At 38.5% G+C, this 19,985-nt stretch overlaps 1 protein-coding gene across 1 annotated transcript in view; it reads left to right on the top strand.

The window, feature by feature from the left end:
- The window catches only part of LOC129565458 (protein dachsous), a 92,180-nt gene extending 73,088 nt beyond the window's left edge, over nucleotides 1-19,092 (top strand). The window contains exons 3-14 of the mRNA XM_055440403.1: nucleotides 4,480-4,660; nucleotides 5,816-6,292; nucleotides 6,504-7,159; nucleotides 7,338-7,839; nucleotides 8,031-8,533; nucleotides 8,813-9,923; nucleotides 10,480-10,869; nucleotides 11,050-11,422; nucleotides 11,535-12,664; nucleotides 12,743-13,051; nucleotides 13,156-13,456; nucleotides 13,640-19,092. Coding sequence (XP_055296378.1) covers nucleotides 4,480-4,660; nucleotides 5,816-6,292; nucleotides 6,504-7,159; nucleotides 7,338-7,839; nucleotides 8,031-8,533; nucleotides 8,813-9,923; nucleotides 10,480-10,869; nucleotides 11,050-11,422; nucleotides 11,535-12,664; nucleotides 12,743-13,051; nucleotides 13,156-13,456; nucleotides 13,640-16,226 — 8,520 coding nt within the window. The 3' untranslated portion in view covers nucleotides 16,227-19,092. The remainder of the gene's footprint in view (nucleotides 1-4,479; nucleotides 4,661-5,815; nucleotides 6,293-6,503; nucleotides 7,160-7,337; nucleotides 7,840-8,030; nucleotides 8,534-8,812; nucleotides 9,924-10,479; nucleotides 10,870-11,049; nucleotides 11,423-11,534; nucleotides 12,665-12,742; nucleotides 13,052-13,155; nucleotides 13,457-13,639) is intronic.
- The last annotated feature ends 893 nt before the right edge of the window (nucleotides 19,093-19,985 follow it).

The raw sequence follows: 19,985 nt of genomic DNA, 5'->3' as shown, positions 1-19,985 counted from the left end.
GAAACGAAAACAATTTCGAACGTTTTTTTTCTATTCTCATCCACATAATATAAACGTTAATGATGATTCGCGCGCGCAATCTCTTTTTTCAAAACAATGAGCATTTTTATTAGCATTTTTCCAGAACGATAGAGATAACGAAATAAAAAGCAACCGTTGCGATACACAGTAAAATGCATTCTATGCACGAGATGATCCATTTCCGTTCAATAAAACGAAACGATTCAGATTTTTGGCATACATATACAGATTGAAAACAGTATCTTATTGCATTAATCAAGAGCTCATCATAATTGTTTGCATTTGAGCCCCCTTAGTAATTACCAGCATAAGGCGCATTACGATTTTTGTGTGTGCACTAATAAAGATGAAATTTCGCCTTTGATCTCCGGCTCTCCGCTCTTCCTCACTCAGCTCTTCGCACACTTCTTCGGCGCATGATGTCGGCCCCAGCGCAATCGAAGGCAACACACATACACAAATGTGTTCAAAATTCAACGAGACCACATCTGCGATGTGCGTGCACAAAATATGTAAATGGTAGCTTATTATGCTGCTGTAAATGCAATTGACTTCTATTGCTATTTAGGAGCTGTTTATTGAAGGTTACAAAATTTCTTCTCGTGTGCTGCCTCTCTTCCACAGTGCTGTTGTTGTTGGCAACAACAGCCATCGTTCGGGCGAATATTTTATGTACAGCCGAAGTCGATGCGTATTAACATCCAAATGCATTCTTTTTTTTCTCCGGCTTCCCTTTTCCTCTCGTAATCTCACGTATCCTTGCGCACACAAAATACTTAAGGTAGCAGCATCATGGTACATGGTACATGGACGAAAAGAGATTTTAAAGACGATCATCCAACGATCGGGTTTTTTTTTCTGCTTCTCTTCGTTTGTGTGTTTTTTTTGGTGTGTTTGAAATTGAAAAATGCATCTTTGTTCGAAAGTTACACACACGGAAAATGCCAAACAGAAAAAAAAGGAAAAAGTATCAAAATTACCATACAATGGCAAAACTGCGTTCAGCGCACACAGCGTTTCGTGTATCATTTGCGGGATGAAAAGAAAAAGAAGACGACAACGATGGAGAAGAAAAAAAAACATAAGAAATAGAGAATGAGCTTTATCCTCTCTCTCGGTAAATTGTGACATCGTTTAACAGTTTATCGTCGTCGTTGTTGTCGTTGCTGTTGCTGTTGTCGTCAGTAAACATTATGTGAATTTGTGTGACGCCCGAGAACCAAAACCTTGTCTTTGCTGCCAGCAGCAGCAGCCAGAATGCGCAAGCTTCGGCTTCGAATCGCTGATGCGCGTGCGCTGTGAATATTGAAGAAGAAAAACACCTTGTGAATTCGTAAATAGATTCTATGTGCTATGTGTTGTCGTTGTTGTAGTTTTTGTGGCCCAATGAGGTATACGGAGTATCACATTTCACGAATATTGTATATATCCTGTGGTGGCTATCTCAAAAGCATCGATAGTTTAAAAACATGCAATGCAAATCGACTGTCATCGACTATACTCAATTGAACGTTTGTTCGTTGCTTGGCCCCTCTCATCTTTTGCTTCTCGTTTTTTTTTCTCTCTCTCTCTCTCTCGTTTCGGATCCCATATACCCAAAGCCGACAGTACAGTGGCAGCACTTTCAATTAAACTTATTAACAATATTTTGCATACTCAATCAAAAACGTGCACGTAATTTTTATAGCGCACAATTCAACGTGGTGTTTAGAATATGTAATGCAATCTCTGTTCGATCATCCATTTTACTTCGTTTTGTTTTCTAGAGAGAGCAAAAAAAAATATGGTCGAAACAACGCACAACATGTAAAATATATCGGTTTCACCTGAACAAAAAAAAAACCCGAGCACTGGCTACACATTTGAATCTGAGAAATGATCTGAGCAAAACCATCATTTTCCAACTCGAGTAATTTATTTTATGTTCAGGCTGATTCAAAAAGAGAGAGAATTAGTCGTAATTTTGGTTTTATGAAACGAAACTTGAGGAAAAAAAAGAAGAAAAAAAAGCCTTAAATCAACTATTTATTAATGGGCGCATTGAGAGCAAACACGCCGAGAGATCCTTTTAAATGCGCTGCATGGCCCTAATCAGTGAGTCTAATCAAGGGATTTATAATAATAATAAAACTAATGACGAGCATATAACTAACAACTGCTCATGATATTATATAATATTTCTATGTGTATTTGGTGCGAGTGTGTATGATGCATTTGATATTAAAAAGCCGTGCAGATGGCTCCAATGCCGACAAACATACACACACACATACATGCACGCACACACCCAAAATCAAGCGATGTGCAGTGAGAGCAACAACAATATATGTGATCATTTCATGTATAGGCCCAGCGCAGCATACACAATGCATAAGTCAGAAAGTGCATTCAATCCACGAAAAAAAACGCACAGAATGTGAAGAGAGAAAAAAAACTGCGCAAACGCACACACACACAGAGAGAGAGCACCGAAAAAATAATAATAATATGATAATATTCTTGACGTTGGTTGGTGCTTGCCATCAAGACAGGCACAACCTTCCCTTTCTCGGTTGGTTGATAAATAAAATCGCTGAGCGCTTCGCTTTATTCCACTTCGTCGATTTGCCTCTTTTCGCTCATTTCTTGTGTTTCTTCTGTCGTCGTCGTCATCATCATCGTTGTCGCTTTTTTCCTCTCGTTTTACTTTGGTATTTCGTTCGTTTTCTTCTTGCTACTCTCTACCTCGCATTGTGTTTGTATGTATCACGGGCTGTGTGCGCACTGCGCATTGCAACATCGTAATCCATTTCATGCAGTAATTATTAGTCACTTTATTGTGTATCTTTATCATGGTGCACGCACATTATATTTCATTTCACGTGAAAATTGTGTGTGAGTGTGATTCATATGATGTATGTCTTTGTTCTTGCTGTTGATATGACAATTTTTTTTTCGTTCGTTCTTCTTACACCATCCGGAGACTCCTGCGATAAAATAAAATGTATCTAAAAGAGAAAAAAAGAAACTATTTTATCTACAAAATATCATCAAAATAGACAAAAGGTTAATTCCAACAACCAGAATGCCAGCGAGTCCATCAAAGTGATGGAATGATATCAAGTCTCGTTGGATCGCATGTTTGCGAATTCGAGACGTCATCATTGTTGCACTTGGCAATTTTCCAGCGTTCTTCGCAACAGCAGAAGCAGCACCAAGACATGCCGCTCGCGCACCGTGCCACACCAACCGTACATGTGTTGTACATGTGTATTACCGCGAAATACCTGCATTTAGCAAAATTATAATAAATACACTTGCATTGCGAGGGCATTTTGTGCCAAGTGCACACACATCACATTTAATATCAAAGCAAAAGAGGAAAAAACGAACGAAAAAAAAATGCAGAATGCACTGCACAACTCGCTGCAATCGTTTTGGATTGGTCGGCAGCGAAATAATTGAGCTTATAATTAATGTTGTAAAATGGCGGATATTTTACCATCATTATAACTTCTTTGCATGCACTGTGTGGCTCGCTGGCAGAATATGGTTGGCTGATGTGCATTGAAAGAGAGTTGCTCGGCTCAGAAGCAAATAGTCGTATAATGGGGCGATTCACAGAACGAAATTATTTCGAGGAGAGAGATTGAGTGCTGCACACAAGAGATACACCAGAACCAATTTAAGATAATGATAGAAGCTTTAGCTCATTCTCTATGAGCCGGATTATATCTCTATTCACTGGAAATTCATTTAATTGAATGTAGAACACGTCCTGGATTAATCGCGATAAATCAGCAAATACATCATATAAATGCCACTCGCTCTCTCAACTTTGGATGAGCGAGAGATGAAAAAAAAGAGAACAGAACAGATCCGAACAAATGCAACACAACTAAATGAACTCGTTATCGGCCATGAGAATCCGTAATTCGCTCCTTTCTCGCTGCTTTTACAACCACTAATTTTTTTTTTTGGTTTTTGGCTTGAGAAACATATGTTTGGATCATTTGGATCACATCAAAGCTGTAACCAGAATGAAAAATTACAAGAAGATTATATTCAAAAAGGCAAATATCTTACCAAAGTCAGTGTGTTCAAACCGCAAACTCTTTTCTTACGGCAACAAAGTTTTTGATCAACCAAAAACCAACAAGACTCTTGAACCGCTTTCAATGAAAATCGACATTTTATTACATAATTTAGAAAACATTTTCTTATCATCGCTTAATATCCATGTGACTCACCGCACAATTCAAATTGGTGTCATAAAAAATGGAGCTCCCCGTGACTCGTCCGCACATGCACACGTACATATCAATTTGTGCCTATTGTAATTCGATCTGTTTGACTTGTTGCGCGCTGAGCACACAGCTCAATGCGCAATGTCAAAACCATCATCACTGTAAATTTTATCTAGTTTTATGTGTTGTCCAATTTTAACGTCTTTTTTCTCCCCATTTTTTCTTTTCGCAGGTATCGGCAAGCGATCCGGATTGCGGTGTGAATGCTATGGTAAATTATACGATTGGTGATGGCTTCAAAAAGATGATGGAATTTGAAGTGAAGCACACCACCGGCGATATATGTATTAGTGGTATGCTGGACTTTGAAATGCGGAGCTCATATGAATTCCCGATAATAGCCACCGATCAAGGTAATTTTTAACGTTGTTTAACAATTTGTCTGTGTAGTTTCTGTGGAACACACACATATATATATATATATATGGAGTTTCGGCCATGCTAATATTCATAACCGTTCATCTGCGGCCTGTTTCGTGTGGCGTACAAGATATGACCAATCAAATCGGTTGGCAATAACACTGTTTTATTAGTTCCTAGACCTGGGACACAAATTTATGGTAAAATGACATAAAAGAAAACAACAACGAATAATTCTTTTATGCATGTTAGCGGGGAATGTGCGTAGTAGTAGGTTGTTGGCTCAAGCTGCGTCAACACTATAAAATGAATCCTACAAAAAGACCGTTTAAAAAAATGATGATGGTGACAGCAAAACCGCTCCCAAATGATGAACGTTGACAACGACTTTGTTTCGTGCAACAAAATCACCGTCCAAATTCGAAAGCATATTCTTGACTTTTTCAATCTTATCTCCGGTTTGAAGTCATGTCAAAAATTTCTCTGTCGCGCCACAATTACGATCCCATGCCATGTCTGGTCAATCCGTGTTAAAAGATTTACTTTGTAACGGACAATTGGAATCGTGGCAATTCAATTCGTTTCGTATTCAAAATATATACGGATACGACGTTTAATAAGATGTTTGCTTTCTTTTAAACAATTGTGCAGCATTTGATAAACCAAGTACACAAAAAAGCAGCGAAAATCTATTAACTCGGGAGAGAGAGAGAGACTCAGAGAGAGAGAGAGAGACTCAGAGAGAGAGATGGTTGACATTAGGAGCACGAAAATCGTTTTCTTGCCGATGATCATAGCCCGATAGTTTGATAGCATTTTTCAGTTCGTTTCGTGGTGATGTCGTCTTTTTTTTCGTTTTGCTTCTCATTTCACATCCGATGAAATATAATGAATTTGCTTCATTGAAACGGCTTCGAATTGTAGATGTTGTTGGCATACCAACAGCGAACAGTAAACCTATCATTATTTGCTACAGTAATCACAGAGATAAATTGATTTTCTTTAGCTACATAAATAACGAATGATTAACTTCTCAATCTCTGTCCCACTCTCTCTCGCTCACTCACTGCGATTACAAATATAAGCTAATTCTTTTATATGCATTTCTCTACTTAATATTTTCCTCTTTTTTGCTCTGAAACGTGCAGGTGGTTTGAGTACGACGGCCATTGTTAAGATTCAAGTAACCGATTTTAATGACAATGCACCGATATTCTATCCAACTGAATACAATGTATCGCTACGTGAAGCATCGACCGGCTCATCGGCCATCGTTCAAGTGGTGGCGTCCGATTTAGATTCTGATCACTTTGGCGCTGTAACATATCGCATCGTTAGTGGAAATGAGGCGAGCATTTTTCGCATTGATCGTGTGACGGGAGAGATTTTTGTTAGCAAACCAAGTTTGCTGTCAAGCCGCACACAACCCCATCATAAATTAAACATTTCGGCCAGCGATGGAGGCGGTTTGAGATCATCACAAAATGCGGTCGTTTATATTAATGTCATTGATTCGATGCATCGGCCTCCGATATTCGAGAAAACACGATACACTTACTCGGTGAAAGAAGATGTGGCTCGTGGCACAGTTGTCGGCTCGATTTTAGCAACCAGCAGTGATTCAGGTGGGTTTTCTGAAACAATTGTGTTTTTTTTTCATCCATTTATCAATCAGAAGTAGCACATTTTCTGAATACCTATTTAAAGTCTGTCTAATATATCATTTTGAACAATCTTTTTATTGAAAAAATGATAGAAAATGTTTAAAGCTTGAAAAAAAAAATGAATTTTTCTTTCAAAAATCTGTCTAAAATCAAAATCTATTCCGAAATATAGGAAGTCGCAGTATAACAAAATACTCAATCTATGGCGGTGATCCGGACGGATATTTTAGCATTGATTCATTGTCTGGCAATATTCGAATTGCAAATAAATTGGATCATGAAACGAAATCACAGGTTTTACTAAATATCCAAGCGATAAGTGGTGATCGGCCCGATTATGCACACACCCAAGTGACAATCTACATTGAAGACGTCAATGATAATGCACCCGAATTTGAATCGAGCACGGTTCGCATATCAATTCCGGAGAATGTTGAACTGGGCACACCACTCTATGCAGCCAATGCTCATGATAAAGATTCGGGCAAGAGTGGCACGGTTCGATATCGTTTGACAAATGTTGATGACATGCACACCACAAATACAATTTCCTTATCATCATCACTGTCAACGGGCGATCGCAAAAGCAATCCAAACCTATTTAGCATCGATGCAGAAACCGGTCATTTAACGTTGCTGCATCATTTAGATTATGAAACGGCTCAACGACACGCTTTGATCGTCACTGCATCCGATTTGGGTGAGCCATCGTTAACGGCCAATTTGACAATTTTAGTTGAAGTACAAGATGTAAACGATAACAGTCCAGCTTTTGAGCGCAACGAATACTCAATCAGTGTTATTGAGTCGACACAAATTAATGCACAGGTTGGTCACTTTTTCTTATCTTTTTTTTTACATCTTTTTAGCTTATTTCAATTTAAATGATACATAAATAACCTAAGCGCATTTTTTTTTATCTTAAGTTTTCGTGGTTTTTCTTTCAACAAAATTGTTAAACTGGTTTCTTTTTTTCTTCAATTTTCATTTCCGAAAATACCCAAAGGTTTTACAAGTAACCGCAACCGATTTAGACACCGGTAACAATGCACGGTTAACCTATCGAATTGTGAGCGGTTCGCAAATGTTCCAACCAAGACATGACGTTAAACAACGTTCCAAGAGCAGCAACACGTCGAAAGGAAATATGCAAGCGGCTGCAAATATTACCGACATTTTTGGCATGTTCCCAAACAATGGTTGGCTTTATTTGCGCAGTGAATTAGATCGCGAGAAATGCGATTACTATGATTTAACCGTTGTGGTGAATGATAATGGCACACCTTCGGCATCGGCCACAACTCACGTAATTGTGAACGTACTGGATGCGAATGATAATGATCCGGTGTTTATGCAAGACTCATACGAATTTACGGTTGATGAAAATGCACGTCGCAATACGGTTGTTGGTGTTGTTTCGGCCAGCGATATTGATTTGGGAATAAATGCTGAACTCAAGTACAATTTGATTCCGGACAATTCAAGCTTTCACGTAAATCCAAATACAGGTGAGTTCCATTCTTAGGCTGTAATTCTTTAATCGAAGACCTTTCTTCTGAACTTGTTACAATCAAATAATTTTGTTTCCAATTGAACCTTTCTTTTTATTGTGATCAACCGCACGAGAAAGAAATCATATGAAAATCCATATAAATGAAAATTTAAACCCAATTCCTCTCAATTTGAAAAAAAAAAACAGGTGAAATAATTACACGTGAAACATTGGATCGTGAACAGCATGCGTCGTATGATTTCGTCGTGGAGGCTCGTGATCAGGGAACACCGTCTCGAAGTTCGAGAGCTCAAGTGCGCATCCATATCAATGATATAAATGACAATGCCCCAGAAATAGTTGATCCACAAGAAGATGTGGTGAGTGTACGGGAAGAGCAACCACCTGGCACGTACGTCGTTCGCATTCGTGCAATTGATCGCGACAATGGCTATAATGCCAGTATCACGTATTCAATATTAAAAGGACGTGATTCGGACGGCTACGGATTATTTTCGATCGATTCATCAACGGGCATCATACGAACTCGTGTCGCCTTAGATCATGAAGAGCGTAGTATTTATCGATTGGCAATTGCGGCAAATGATGGCGGCAAACCATCGAAACAAACGGTGCGCTTACTTCGCGTCGAAGTGCTCAATTTGAATGACAACCGTCCAACATTCACCAGCTCCAGTTTGATTTACAAGGTAATTTAAACAGTTTACTTCAATAAACACACTCAAAGTCATAATATACTCAATTCTGATTAAAAGATAAAGACTCGCGTTATTTCTTTTTTCCTATCCGACTTAAGAGGCTTTTCCATTTAGTCGTCAATTCACATTTGATGGCAGAATAAGTGGAAAAAAACACATAGTTATTATTGAAATGGATAAGAAGAAGAAATTACACAATAAAAAATAAACACTAACAAATACCAACCTCTTTTTATCTATTTCTTTCTCGGTGCTTTGAAAATGAAACAGGTTCGTGAAGATGCGCCAATCGGTTACATTGTTGGTTTTATTGGCAGCACCGATCGATCGGACTCCGATAATATGATCGCTGCGAATCGTGTGCTTCAAGTGACGTACACACTCAATTCCATTTCGACGGATGTCATTGAGAATGCATTTGATATCGATCGTAGTACTGGTTCACTGGTTGTTGCCCGCCAATTGGATCGCGAACAACAAAGTGAATATCGGCTTGAAGTGCGCGCTCTTGACACAACCGCCACAAATAATCCACAAAGTTCAGCAGTCAATATAAAAATTGAAATCATCGATCAAAATGACAACTATCCGCAATGGCCACAAGATCCCATTGAAATAAAAATGGTGGAAAATTCACCGATCGGCATGGCACTGTATAATTTTACAGCAACTGACCTTGATCTCGGCCCAAATGGTAATATTCAATATGAACTCGTCCAACAAATGCCATGGAATCGAAAAACATTCAGCGTTGATCCTTTGACTGGCACCTTGACACAGCTGTTGCCCATCGATTACGAAGACTTGAACGAATATTTGCTGGTAGTTAAAGCAACCGATCAATCGACGAATTTGAGCGAAAGATTGAGTTCATTGGTTACGGCACGCATTTCGGTTGTTGATGCTAATGACAATGGTCCAGTTTTTGTGTATCCCAATGCGGATAATGCAATGATTTATGTCAGTGAATCGTTGAGCATCGGTGATGTGGTCACACGAGTTATTGCTATCGACAAGGATTCGAATAACAACAGCCGCATTTCGTATAGCATTATTAGCGGAAACGAAGAAGGTCAATTCGAAATGAATTCAATGACGGGAACCATAAAACTTCTTAAACCATTCCTGGCCAATGCATCAAACGAAGTCATTTCAACGGGCAGTGGAATCAGTCGCAAACATAATCTCGTTATTAGTGCCGCTGACAATGGATCACCCATTCCACTCAGCACCCAAATCAATGCTCAGATCTTTGTACAAGGCCTAACAACAAATCCACCAAAATTCAGTGAACCCATTTACTATGCCAACATCTCGGAAAATATCCCATTCGGCACATTCGTTGCTCGTGTCAGCGCCAAATCTTATCACACTGATTCAGGTACGTTTCACCACATTACAATTGGCAATATATTTATAGACTTTATTCAACAATCTCTATAATATTATTATTCACCAAGGTGTGAACATAACATTCGCTTTTTATTTTAAACGAACGCAAAAAAGACACACACACACACACACGAACGAAACGTTGCAGAACGAAAACCAAAAAAAATCAACACGGACGAGAAAAAAACTTGATTGCAAATAAATTGTAATTCAATACTTTTTCGTGGTGACATGTAATGTGTTTTCTGTATTCCGTTCACTGGCAAAACAAGTCAATAATAAACATAAAATCATGTTTAAATTGAGAAGAAATGAAAAATAACAGCAACAACATCAACATGTGTGTGTGTGATTCGAAATAAAATATTATGTATATTGTCATTTGGAATAATAGTAATTGAAAGGAAATACAAATGTAGATTTATTGCACTTAAAGTGCTTCATGATGATAACGTTCGTTATAAAATTAATAAATGAATTAATAAAATTGTTTTTTTTTTTATATTTTTCTTAATGAAATGAACAACAACAAAAAATCAATTTAGGTCGAAGTCTGTTGTTTGAGATACCGGCTGGTGTGGGAGACGATGTGTTTACCGTCGATTCGAGCCGTGGCATTGTTACGACTCGTGGATCAATCGATCGTGAATCAAAAGATGTCTACATGATCCCGATTTATGTGACCGAAGCGGCAGCCACTGAATTTGGCAATAGTTTTAGCTATTCGAAAACAAATCGAAATGCAATGACACTGTTTGATGTGGCAACACTTGTAATCAAAATCAACGATGTTAATGATCATGCTCCTGAATTCCGAACGGGTACCTGCTATCCATTGGCTGTGCCAGAAAATCATGAGGCCACCATTATTCACACAGTCGTCGCAACCGATTTAGACGATGGCTTGAATGGTGACATCATTTATACCATCACAGGTAATACAATCAATCCACACTTCTTTTTTTTTGTTCACGAGAAGAATATCAATTAAAAAACTCTATAAATATAAATCGAATATCAATTACAATTCACATTTATTTGCGGTTTGGGATCGCATTGAAATTGATACTTTTGCCATATATGAATAAAAACACTGGACGCTTTTGGTTTTTCAGGTGGAAATTTCGGAAATAGATTCAGCATCGACATGCACACGGGTGAATTGACAGCCGGTCCGTTGGACCGAGAACAGAAAGCACGTTATCTGCTGCAAATCACCGCACAAGATCGTGGCTCACCAATCACATATCAAGGCACATGCAATATTTCAATCGCTGTTGAAGATCAAAACGATTCCAATCCACACTTTGAACTGTCCAAGTACACGGTCACGGTGGCTGAAGACGTTGCCATCGGTACACCAATACTGACAGTCAAAGCTACCGATGCCGACATTGGATCGAATGCACAAATCGTCTACTCATTGGCTAACGAAACGGATTGGCTGTTTAGTGTGGACAATCGCAGCGGTGTTATTACAACGACAGGGTAAGTTTTTTTGTTTTGATTTGAATTAACCTTTAAAGAGTGAAAATTCTTCACTGAACGTTTCAAATGAATGGAAAATTAAAATGTTCTCTTCCCAAATTGTTTTGAATAGTGCTTTGGATCGGGAAAAGACGCGTGTATTTAATTTCATGGTTGTAGCCACTGACGGTGGTTTGTATGATGCACGCGAGCAAAGTGTTCCCGTTCAAATTGTGATTGAGGACGTCAATGATAATGCTCCAATATTTGAGAAGTATCCATTCAAAAATCAGATTTCCACATTTGTGCAGCCCGGCCAAAAATTGATCCAGGTTTCAGCAACGGATATTGACGAAGGTGCAAACGGTGAAGTTGTATACAGTTTGGCTAGCGATTCAATGAATGACAAATTTCGACTGAATCCCAGCACTGGCATTTTAACGGCTACAAAAAGCCTTTCCGAGGACAATGGACGTTTGATTCATTTGAAAATTGTTGCACGAGACAAAGGGAATCCACCACAAAGCACATTCGGTTTTATTGAGCTACGTGTCGGTGATGTTGCATCGGATTACCCAAGTTTACACTTTCAAAATGAATTGTACCCAGTGTCGCTCATGGAAAATGTACCGCACGGTCATACCGTTGTACAATTGAATGCGGTACGAAGCGATGGTCGACGTCAAAAGATAATTTATAGCATTGAAAGTGGCAATGATAATGGTGCATTCGAGATTGATGCAAAAACCGGCGAAATCAAAGTAGAAAATTCAGCGAGCCTCGATTACGAAGATCGTAATAAACGCGGTATTCATTTGGTTGTTGTTGCACACACCGACACAGCGCCCATTCTCTATGGCTACTGTACGGTTGTGGTTCATTTACAAGATGAAAATGATAATGCGCCACGATTTACACAGCGACAGTACGAGGCGAGCGTGTGGGAAGGCAATAACAAAGGTACATTTGTGATGCAAGTCAAAGCGTTTGACATCGATGAGGGAGCCAATTCACGTGTACTATATCACATTGTCGATGGGAATCATGATAATGCTTTTGTCATTGAGCCCGCGTTCAGTGGCACCGTTAAAACGAATATCGTGCTTGACAGAGAAATCCGTGATATGTATCGATTGAAAGTGATTGCCACCGATGAAGGAGTACCACAAATGACGGGCACTGCAACGATTCATGTGCATATCATCGATGTGAACGACAATCAACCAACATTTCCACCGCACAACGTCATCAATATTGGCGAAGGTAAGTGTCGCACGAAAACACAATGAAATCCAATGAATTGGTTAATAAATTAGGGAAATGGGTACATTCTGTTTTTAGGCACTGAACTTGGTACCGTACTAACGATCGCATCGGCTAACGATGTTGATACTTATCCATCATTGGCTTATTCATTCGATGAGGTTCACACCGACGAAGATGCACTCGCTCTGTTTGCCATCGATCGCTTTAGTGGTAAGGTTTTGCTGAAACGACCATTAGACTATGAAATGCGACAGGAATACCAATTGAAAATCCTCGCATCCGATACAAAGTACACGGCACAATCAACACTTACCATTCACATTGCCGATGAAAATGATAACGCACCCGAATTCACACAACTGATGTATCAAACAACGATTTCAGGTATGGATTTTCTTTTTTTAGATGACAATCCATCTGGTGGAAGAAACATTCAATTTTTTGACTCGGGAAAAAAAACATCACTAATTTCCTTCGTATTTTTACAGCAAAATCGTCGAGTGGAATAATTGAAGTGATGAAAGTGAACGCAACTGATTTGGATAGCGAGAAAAATGCCGGTCAACGATACTCTTTGGTGAAACCAGTGCCTGGCTTCTACATTGGCGAAACAACTGGCATCATTTCGGCGAATGCAAGCCAAGTTAATAAACTATCAACAAACGATGTACAATTCTCTGTAATGGCCACTGATTCCGGCATTCCAATGCTCAAGTCAACGGCTGCCGTTCGAATTAAGGTCATTCCGAACAATTTGGTGAAACCGCATTTCATTCAAAATCAATATCGGTTAGTATTTCTAATCTCTTTCTTTGATAGTTGGTTTTATCAAATTTCTTTGGATTTTCGTAGCTTTGGGTGCAAATACTATTCTTTCATTGAATCGATTTTTTTTTGGATAGTTCTTTCTTCATTGGAATTCATTTTTTCATTTTCTTGCTCAATTTTAACCAATTTCATCTTTTTCCGCAGATCAACAATCATGGAGAGTGCCGAATTGGGAACGGTTTTGCTTAAGCTGACAGGTGCTGATCAAATCGAATTAGACTCAAATCAAAATACCGTATACCAAATCATATCTGGAAATGACAATGATACCTTCGACATAATCCAGCCGAATAATGCTTTGGTGTTGGTGAAGCAGCTGGATCGCGAGACAACTCAATCGTACAATTTACGTTTGGCGCTGAATGACGCTGAAATTCCAAATCAAATGGACGATAATACAACAATCATAAATGTGTTTGTATCGATTGAGGATGCAAACGACAATGCACCAGTGTTCCAAACGGAGAACTACGAAGTTGTGGTCAGCGAAGCGGTTCCACTAAAGTATTCGATCGCAAAGATCATTGCAACCGATGGTGACTTGGAAAATACACCAAATTCGGAGATTGTCTACGACATCACGTCTGGCAATGACGATGGATTGTTCAGCATCGATTTGATTAGTGGCGTGCTTTTGGTGAACAAAAAATTGGACTACGATCAAGGCCATACGAATTACAGTGTGGTAATTCGAGCCTGTGACAGCGGAGTGGTTGCTCTGTGCAACATTTGCCAATTCAACATCACGCTAACCGATGAAAATGACAATGAGCCACACTTTGCCGTTTCAGAATATGTGGAATTTGTTGCTGAAAATGAACCGATTGCCGTGAGTGTGTTCACTGCTCGTGCCGTTGATTTGGACAAAGGGAAATATGGCAAGCTAAACTATTCGATTGAGTCCGCATCGGCAATTGGTCAATCGGATGTTGATGAAGCATGGAAACTGTTCAAAATCGATCCAATCACTGGAATCGTCATCACCAATGCGGTCTTTGATTATGAACAAAAGAATCGTTACACATTTGCCATCAAGGCAACCGATGTTGGTGGTAAATCGGCCTACGTAAAAGTTCACATCATGATCGATAGTCGAGACGAATACAGTCCACAGTTCACCGAACGAACATATCGATTTGGTTTGGCTACACCAGAGTTGGATACACTGCCAGTTGGGTATATCGTATTTTGTTGTGTTCTTGCAACGGATCGTGACAAAGGGCCAGATGGTCGGGTTGTTTACCAACTGACAACACAACACCCATACTTTAAGATCAACCGAACGACCGGCGCCATTATGATCAAGCGCAAGCTGAACAATGCGGCCGCTACATTGGAAGCGGGTCGTGATATGAGTTTGGTTGTAACGGCTTCATCGGGTCGTCAAGGTTCATTGACAAACATGACTGTTGTTGAAATCGCATTGGATGCCCTATCCAATTTGAGTACGAATCAAGCAAGCACGATTAATTCGGGCGGTGCAAATGACAGCGGTATCGCTGATTGGGCACTTGGGCTGTTGATTTCATTGATTTTGGTGTGCATTTCATTTGGTGCCGTATTTTTGTTCTTACACTTCAAAAATCGACGACACAAACAAGTGATCAAGCCAAATTTGAGCTCTGAAACGGTTGGAAATACGAACAGCTACGTCGATCCATCGGCATTTGATACAATTCCAATCCGAGCAAATGCCAGTGTCAACAACTCTGGACCATTTGCGCCACCGAAATACGATGAGATTCCACCGTGTTCGCACAGTTCGCGTTCGAATAATGCGACAACATCCGAGCTTTCGGGATCACAGCAATCCGGTTCAAGTGGAAGAGGTTCAGCCGAAGATGATGGTGAAGATGAGGAAATACGAATGATCAACGAAGGACCATTGCAACGAGATAATGGAATGCACATGGAGAATGGTCGTCAATCAGACGTTTCAGTACAAAATACACAAGAGTATTTGGCTCGATTAGGTATTGTAGATAATAATTTAACTGCCGGAGCATCGACATCGTCACGTGTAGGCAGCACAAAAGATGCAATTTTACATCACACACTGCCAATCGATTCGTTGCACATGTTCGACGAAGATTCGCATCACAATGACATCACGAATTTGATTTATGCGAAATTGAACGATGTTACGGTGGGCAGTGATAGAGCGAGTTGTGTGGATGAGGCCGCAACGACTGCAGGCAGCATTGATGCGGCCGTTGATCACATGATGAGCGGATATCCGGTGGTAGCTGGAAATCCAGGCCCATCAATGAACGGTTCGCTAAGCTCAATCGTTCACAGTGAAGAAGAGCTCACGGGCAGCTACAATTGGGATTATTTACTCGATTGGGGCCCTCAGTATCAACCATTAGCACATGTTTTCTCGGAGATTGCAAGACTGAAAGACGATACGTTGTCACTGCACAGCGGGAACAGTGGAGCGAGCGGTAAAAGTAAAGCAACACAACATCCGAAACACATTCCACCGCCGTTGCTCACACACATCGCACCACGATCAGTGCTTACCACACGAGGCAACAGCAGCCACACAGGCTCTGTAAATCAGTACCTTTTACCAAGATCACCAATCAGCCATGATTCAATCGCTGGCTTTAGCACATCATCCGCCATGTCACCCTCATTCTCACCATCACTGTCACCATTGGCAACACAGTCACCATCAATTTCACCGCATGTCAGCAACCTACCCACATCGCATCGCAAAATATGCTAGTGATCATTCGTTTTGTACATATGAAATACATGAGCCTTGTACATTTTCCAACAATAGAAAATAAAAGAAATTCAAACAAAATGAAACAAATGAATTTTAAACGAAAACGACGGAAGATGGAATTTAGAAGAAATGCGAGTGACAAAAATAACAAGTTTACCGTAATTAGTAATTTAAAATGCAATCTGTGACACAACAAAATCTATTGTATAGACAAGTTTCTGAATTCAATTTAAAAGCAAATGGTGAATTGAGGCCAATTACGTCTCTTTGCATTGAGAGAGCAAAATTTATAGGCAAAAAAATCGATAGTGATTTATTTAAATGAAGAAATATACAACTTAATCAAATGTGCCGTCATTGTAAATAGACAATCAATGTTTAGTCAGTAGAAAAATGAATTATTGAAGTAGAATCGAGTTTATATACAAATTAAAATTTAGCTCGTAATAGATTTTATTCGTAGACCCATCACATTTATCGCTATAAGACTGGTAAATATTAGTATGACAATATAGAAAAGAAAAGAAAAACAAATGAAACATTTACCTTCATCCATGCATTTTTTCATTTTACAATAATTAAAGTGAAAAACAAAACAACTAGACAACATAGATTTGCCATTAGGTTTAAGAACAATTGGAACAATATGCGACGACAACAATCAGTGAAAATTTCCGCTTGAAACAATTTCAGTTTCTTCTTGATTTTCATTGAGGCGACAATTTTTTTTCTTCTAATAAAATTAAAGATTTCCTTCATCGAAGCTGCAAATCTAATGACAAATTAATTTATGCAATTAGAATTAAGCGATTTTTTTACATTTATTTTTTAAAAGGAGAAAGAACGAAGAGAAAATTGTATAAAAAAGTGTAAATGTGTACAAATAAAGTAAAACAAGTCCGTTGCCATCTATTTTTAATAAAAGTAGATTTTGCAACTTTTTAATAAATAAAAAAGGCACGTGGTTTTATTTCGGAAACTTTTTCTTTCAGTGGCTTTCTCAGGATTTTGCAGACAATTTTGTTGACATCCATGAGGTTAATCGGCAGAATCGCCATGAACTTTCGAAAGTAAAGAAGATGATGAAGATACAACATCGTTTTGTATAACACCGGATGGAATGGGATTAGATGGCGGTGCTGGAACCATATCCACATCATCGCTGACTGCGGAAGACTTTTCTTTTATTTCCCAAGCACAGCTACGAATCCGTGCAGTGTGGTCAAGAGTTCGGCATAAACTCCTAACTTAAGTCCACCATCTTACCTTATTCTAAAAATATCAGTTTTTTCCGCTCTACTGTGAGCCGCGTTTCGTATTCAGCGTTTCCGGCGGCGACTCCCATTTTGTTCGGCAGCTTTGGAACACGCAAAACGCGCTCCATGTCAGATTGAGTTGAAACTATTGACAATCGTTCAACAGCCCCGCAGTTGACATATCGATCATCATTTTTCCGTCCCAGTGATGTACAAGACCTTTTTCCACGGAGAACTATAAACACAATCAAACAGTAGAAACAAAATGTACATCCAGTAACTATGAAATTTAGTGTGATCTTCTCCAAATACCTCAACATTTTGCAAGAAATGCATGGCAATTTCTCCATGATATTTTGTTCGATTTCTTCTCAGCGACGAATAGTTCAAAACAGGGTTTGAATTTTCCCATCCGCTCGATAGAGTCTCCATCGATTCAATCGAAAGAGTTTTTCTAAAGAGACTTTTTCAAAAGAATCTTTGCGAAAATTCGCAATGTTCTGCTACAAATTATGGCTTTAAATTATAGTCAAATGATTGGTTTTGATTTATATTTTAATACTATAGTATATTTATAGCTATAAAGAAAGAAAAACTAAAAAAACTCATTTATTTGAAATTTTATTAAAATAATTGATTTCATTTGATGCATATTTTGACAGATCGAGTCAAACAAAATCGCCTTACTCAAAAACTGTATGCATTTTAAACCTCTAATGCATTAATTTTTCCCAGGGCTCCGGAGTACTGGTACTTGGTTGATCTTTGGCCATATATAATTAATAAAATATTCATAATCCGATGGAATCCTCATGGTTTAGTCAGAAAATGCGATTGACATAAATCAGAGAACAATCAAATCCATTGTTTAAAAGTGTCAAAAATTTGTCTAATTTGGAGTTCGAATAATTTATTTTGTCAATTTTTTTGTTTTTGCATACATTTTTGTTTATAACTTTAGAATCACACTACATAGACAAATATATTGCCAAAGACAAAAATAAAGAGAAAATATTGACAAATAAAAATTCCCTTCAAAGCAATGTGATCCGATGTACGGTTTTCGTTCTACAGGCGTTCAAATGTTGCCCGTCTAGAGGCGGTTGTATGCATGAGAGGGTAAGGAAAGTGTTTTTTCTTTCTACATTTTTCGAATTTTTGATGCCAAACTTATTTTTTTTGAGTTCAACTTTTGAAAACTGATTAGCGTTTCTGAAAATCCGGTTTTGGCCGTCAACACAAGTGATGATAGTCGTGTGTGTGTATCAATTCAACTTCGTTTAATGATAAAGTAAACTCCATTTAATTATCCGATTTCAATGATTTAATGCTTGCAGTAAATCTAAAATTCAACCAGATAAATTCGGTATGCAAATACATATCACTCAGACCCATTCAGAGAGTAAATAATTTCATCAAATGCAATGAAAAAAGTACATTATCTCGCTGTGCGCTGCCAATTTGTCTCGGCGATTTTTTAGTCATCATTTGGAGATTTTTTCTTTCAAAGATAAAAAATAGTTCTGTTCCAAAAAACTGTTGTCTGTTTTTTTTCTCTTGAATTCTCAAGTGTCAGTAAAACATTCCTAAGACATTCAACTTTCATCTGTAGCACACTCTTTGAAATTTTGCTGTTTTTGTGGGCCTATTCATTCGAACTGGAATATTACGCTCCAGTAAACTAGCTTGTGCAATTCTTATCAACCAAAACCATTCAAAAGATAAAGAGTATTCAAGAGTCGAGGAGGTTTGAGTACTCCAATCTACATAGAGAATCACTGGGCATACTGTCTGTTTTAATAACTTGAAGAAGATTATTGTAATCAACTTTAATTGCCTATCGCGTCAATAGTTCTGCGATAAAAGCCAAAATAAACAATGTTGTTATATTTGACAATATTTGACTCGATGTCAATGACGATGTGGCAGCGCCACCTATAGAGATTCCTTATTAAAATAAGTGGAACTATTGAGTGCGTGCACCATATCGCACGTAAATTTTCAATATGGCAGCGCCCATAGAATTGAAAATTTAACCAATTTCGTAGTCACAAATTATCGCTGTACGGCGTCAATTGACTAGAAATGAAGATCATCGGTATCGGACTGTCACATGTTTACTTGAATTTGACTATAAATTTTTAATCGGATCATTGCACTGTGCTCTATTTGCCAGATATTTCAAGACTGCACTGGTTGGCGCTCAATAGTTATGTAGTTGCTTCAAAACAGTCGATGCAAGTAGTAAATCAGTTTAGTTCATTCAGAGCACTTTTCACTGAATTAATTTGTTCAAAATCGAATAATCACATATTGCACGGCACAAAAGACGGGGTTATTTACAAACATTAATTTTGAGAACGCAAATCCTTTTATAATACATTGTATATCACATATATAAAAGATGCTTTGATTCTCACGTATTCTGCTTATCATATCTTATCTAAAAAAAAAATCGAGAAAAACCCAGCCGCAGCGGACTTATCAACGAATATTTCGC

This window comes from Sitodiplosis mosellana, unplaced genomic scaffold (genome assembly GCF_009176505.1).
Source record: "Sitodiplosis mosellana isolate CC-2019 unplaced genomic scaffold, AAFC_SMos_1.0 Smas_scaffold_2, whole genome shotgun sequence".
Lineage (NCBI taxonomy): Eukaryota > Metazoa > Arthropoda > Insecta > Diptera > Cecidomyiidae > Sitodiplosis > Sitodiplosis mosellana.
Note: the sequence above shows the minus strand (reverse complement) of the source record. Positions and strands in the feature narration are given on the sequence as shown.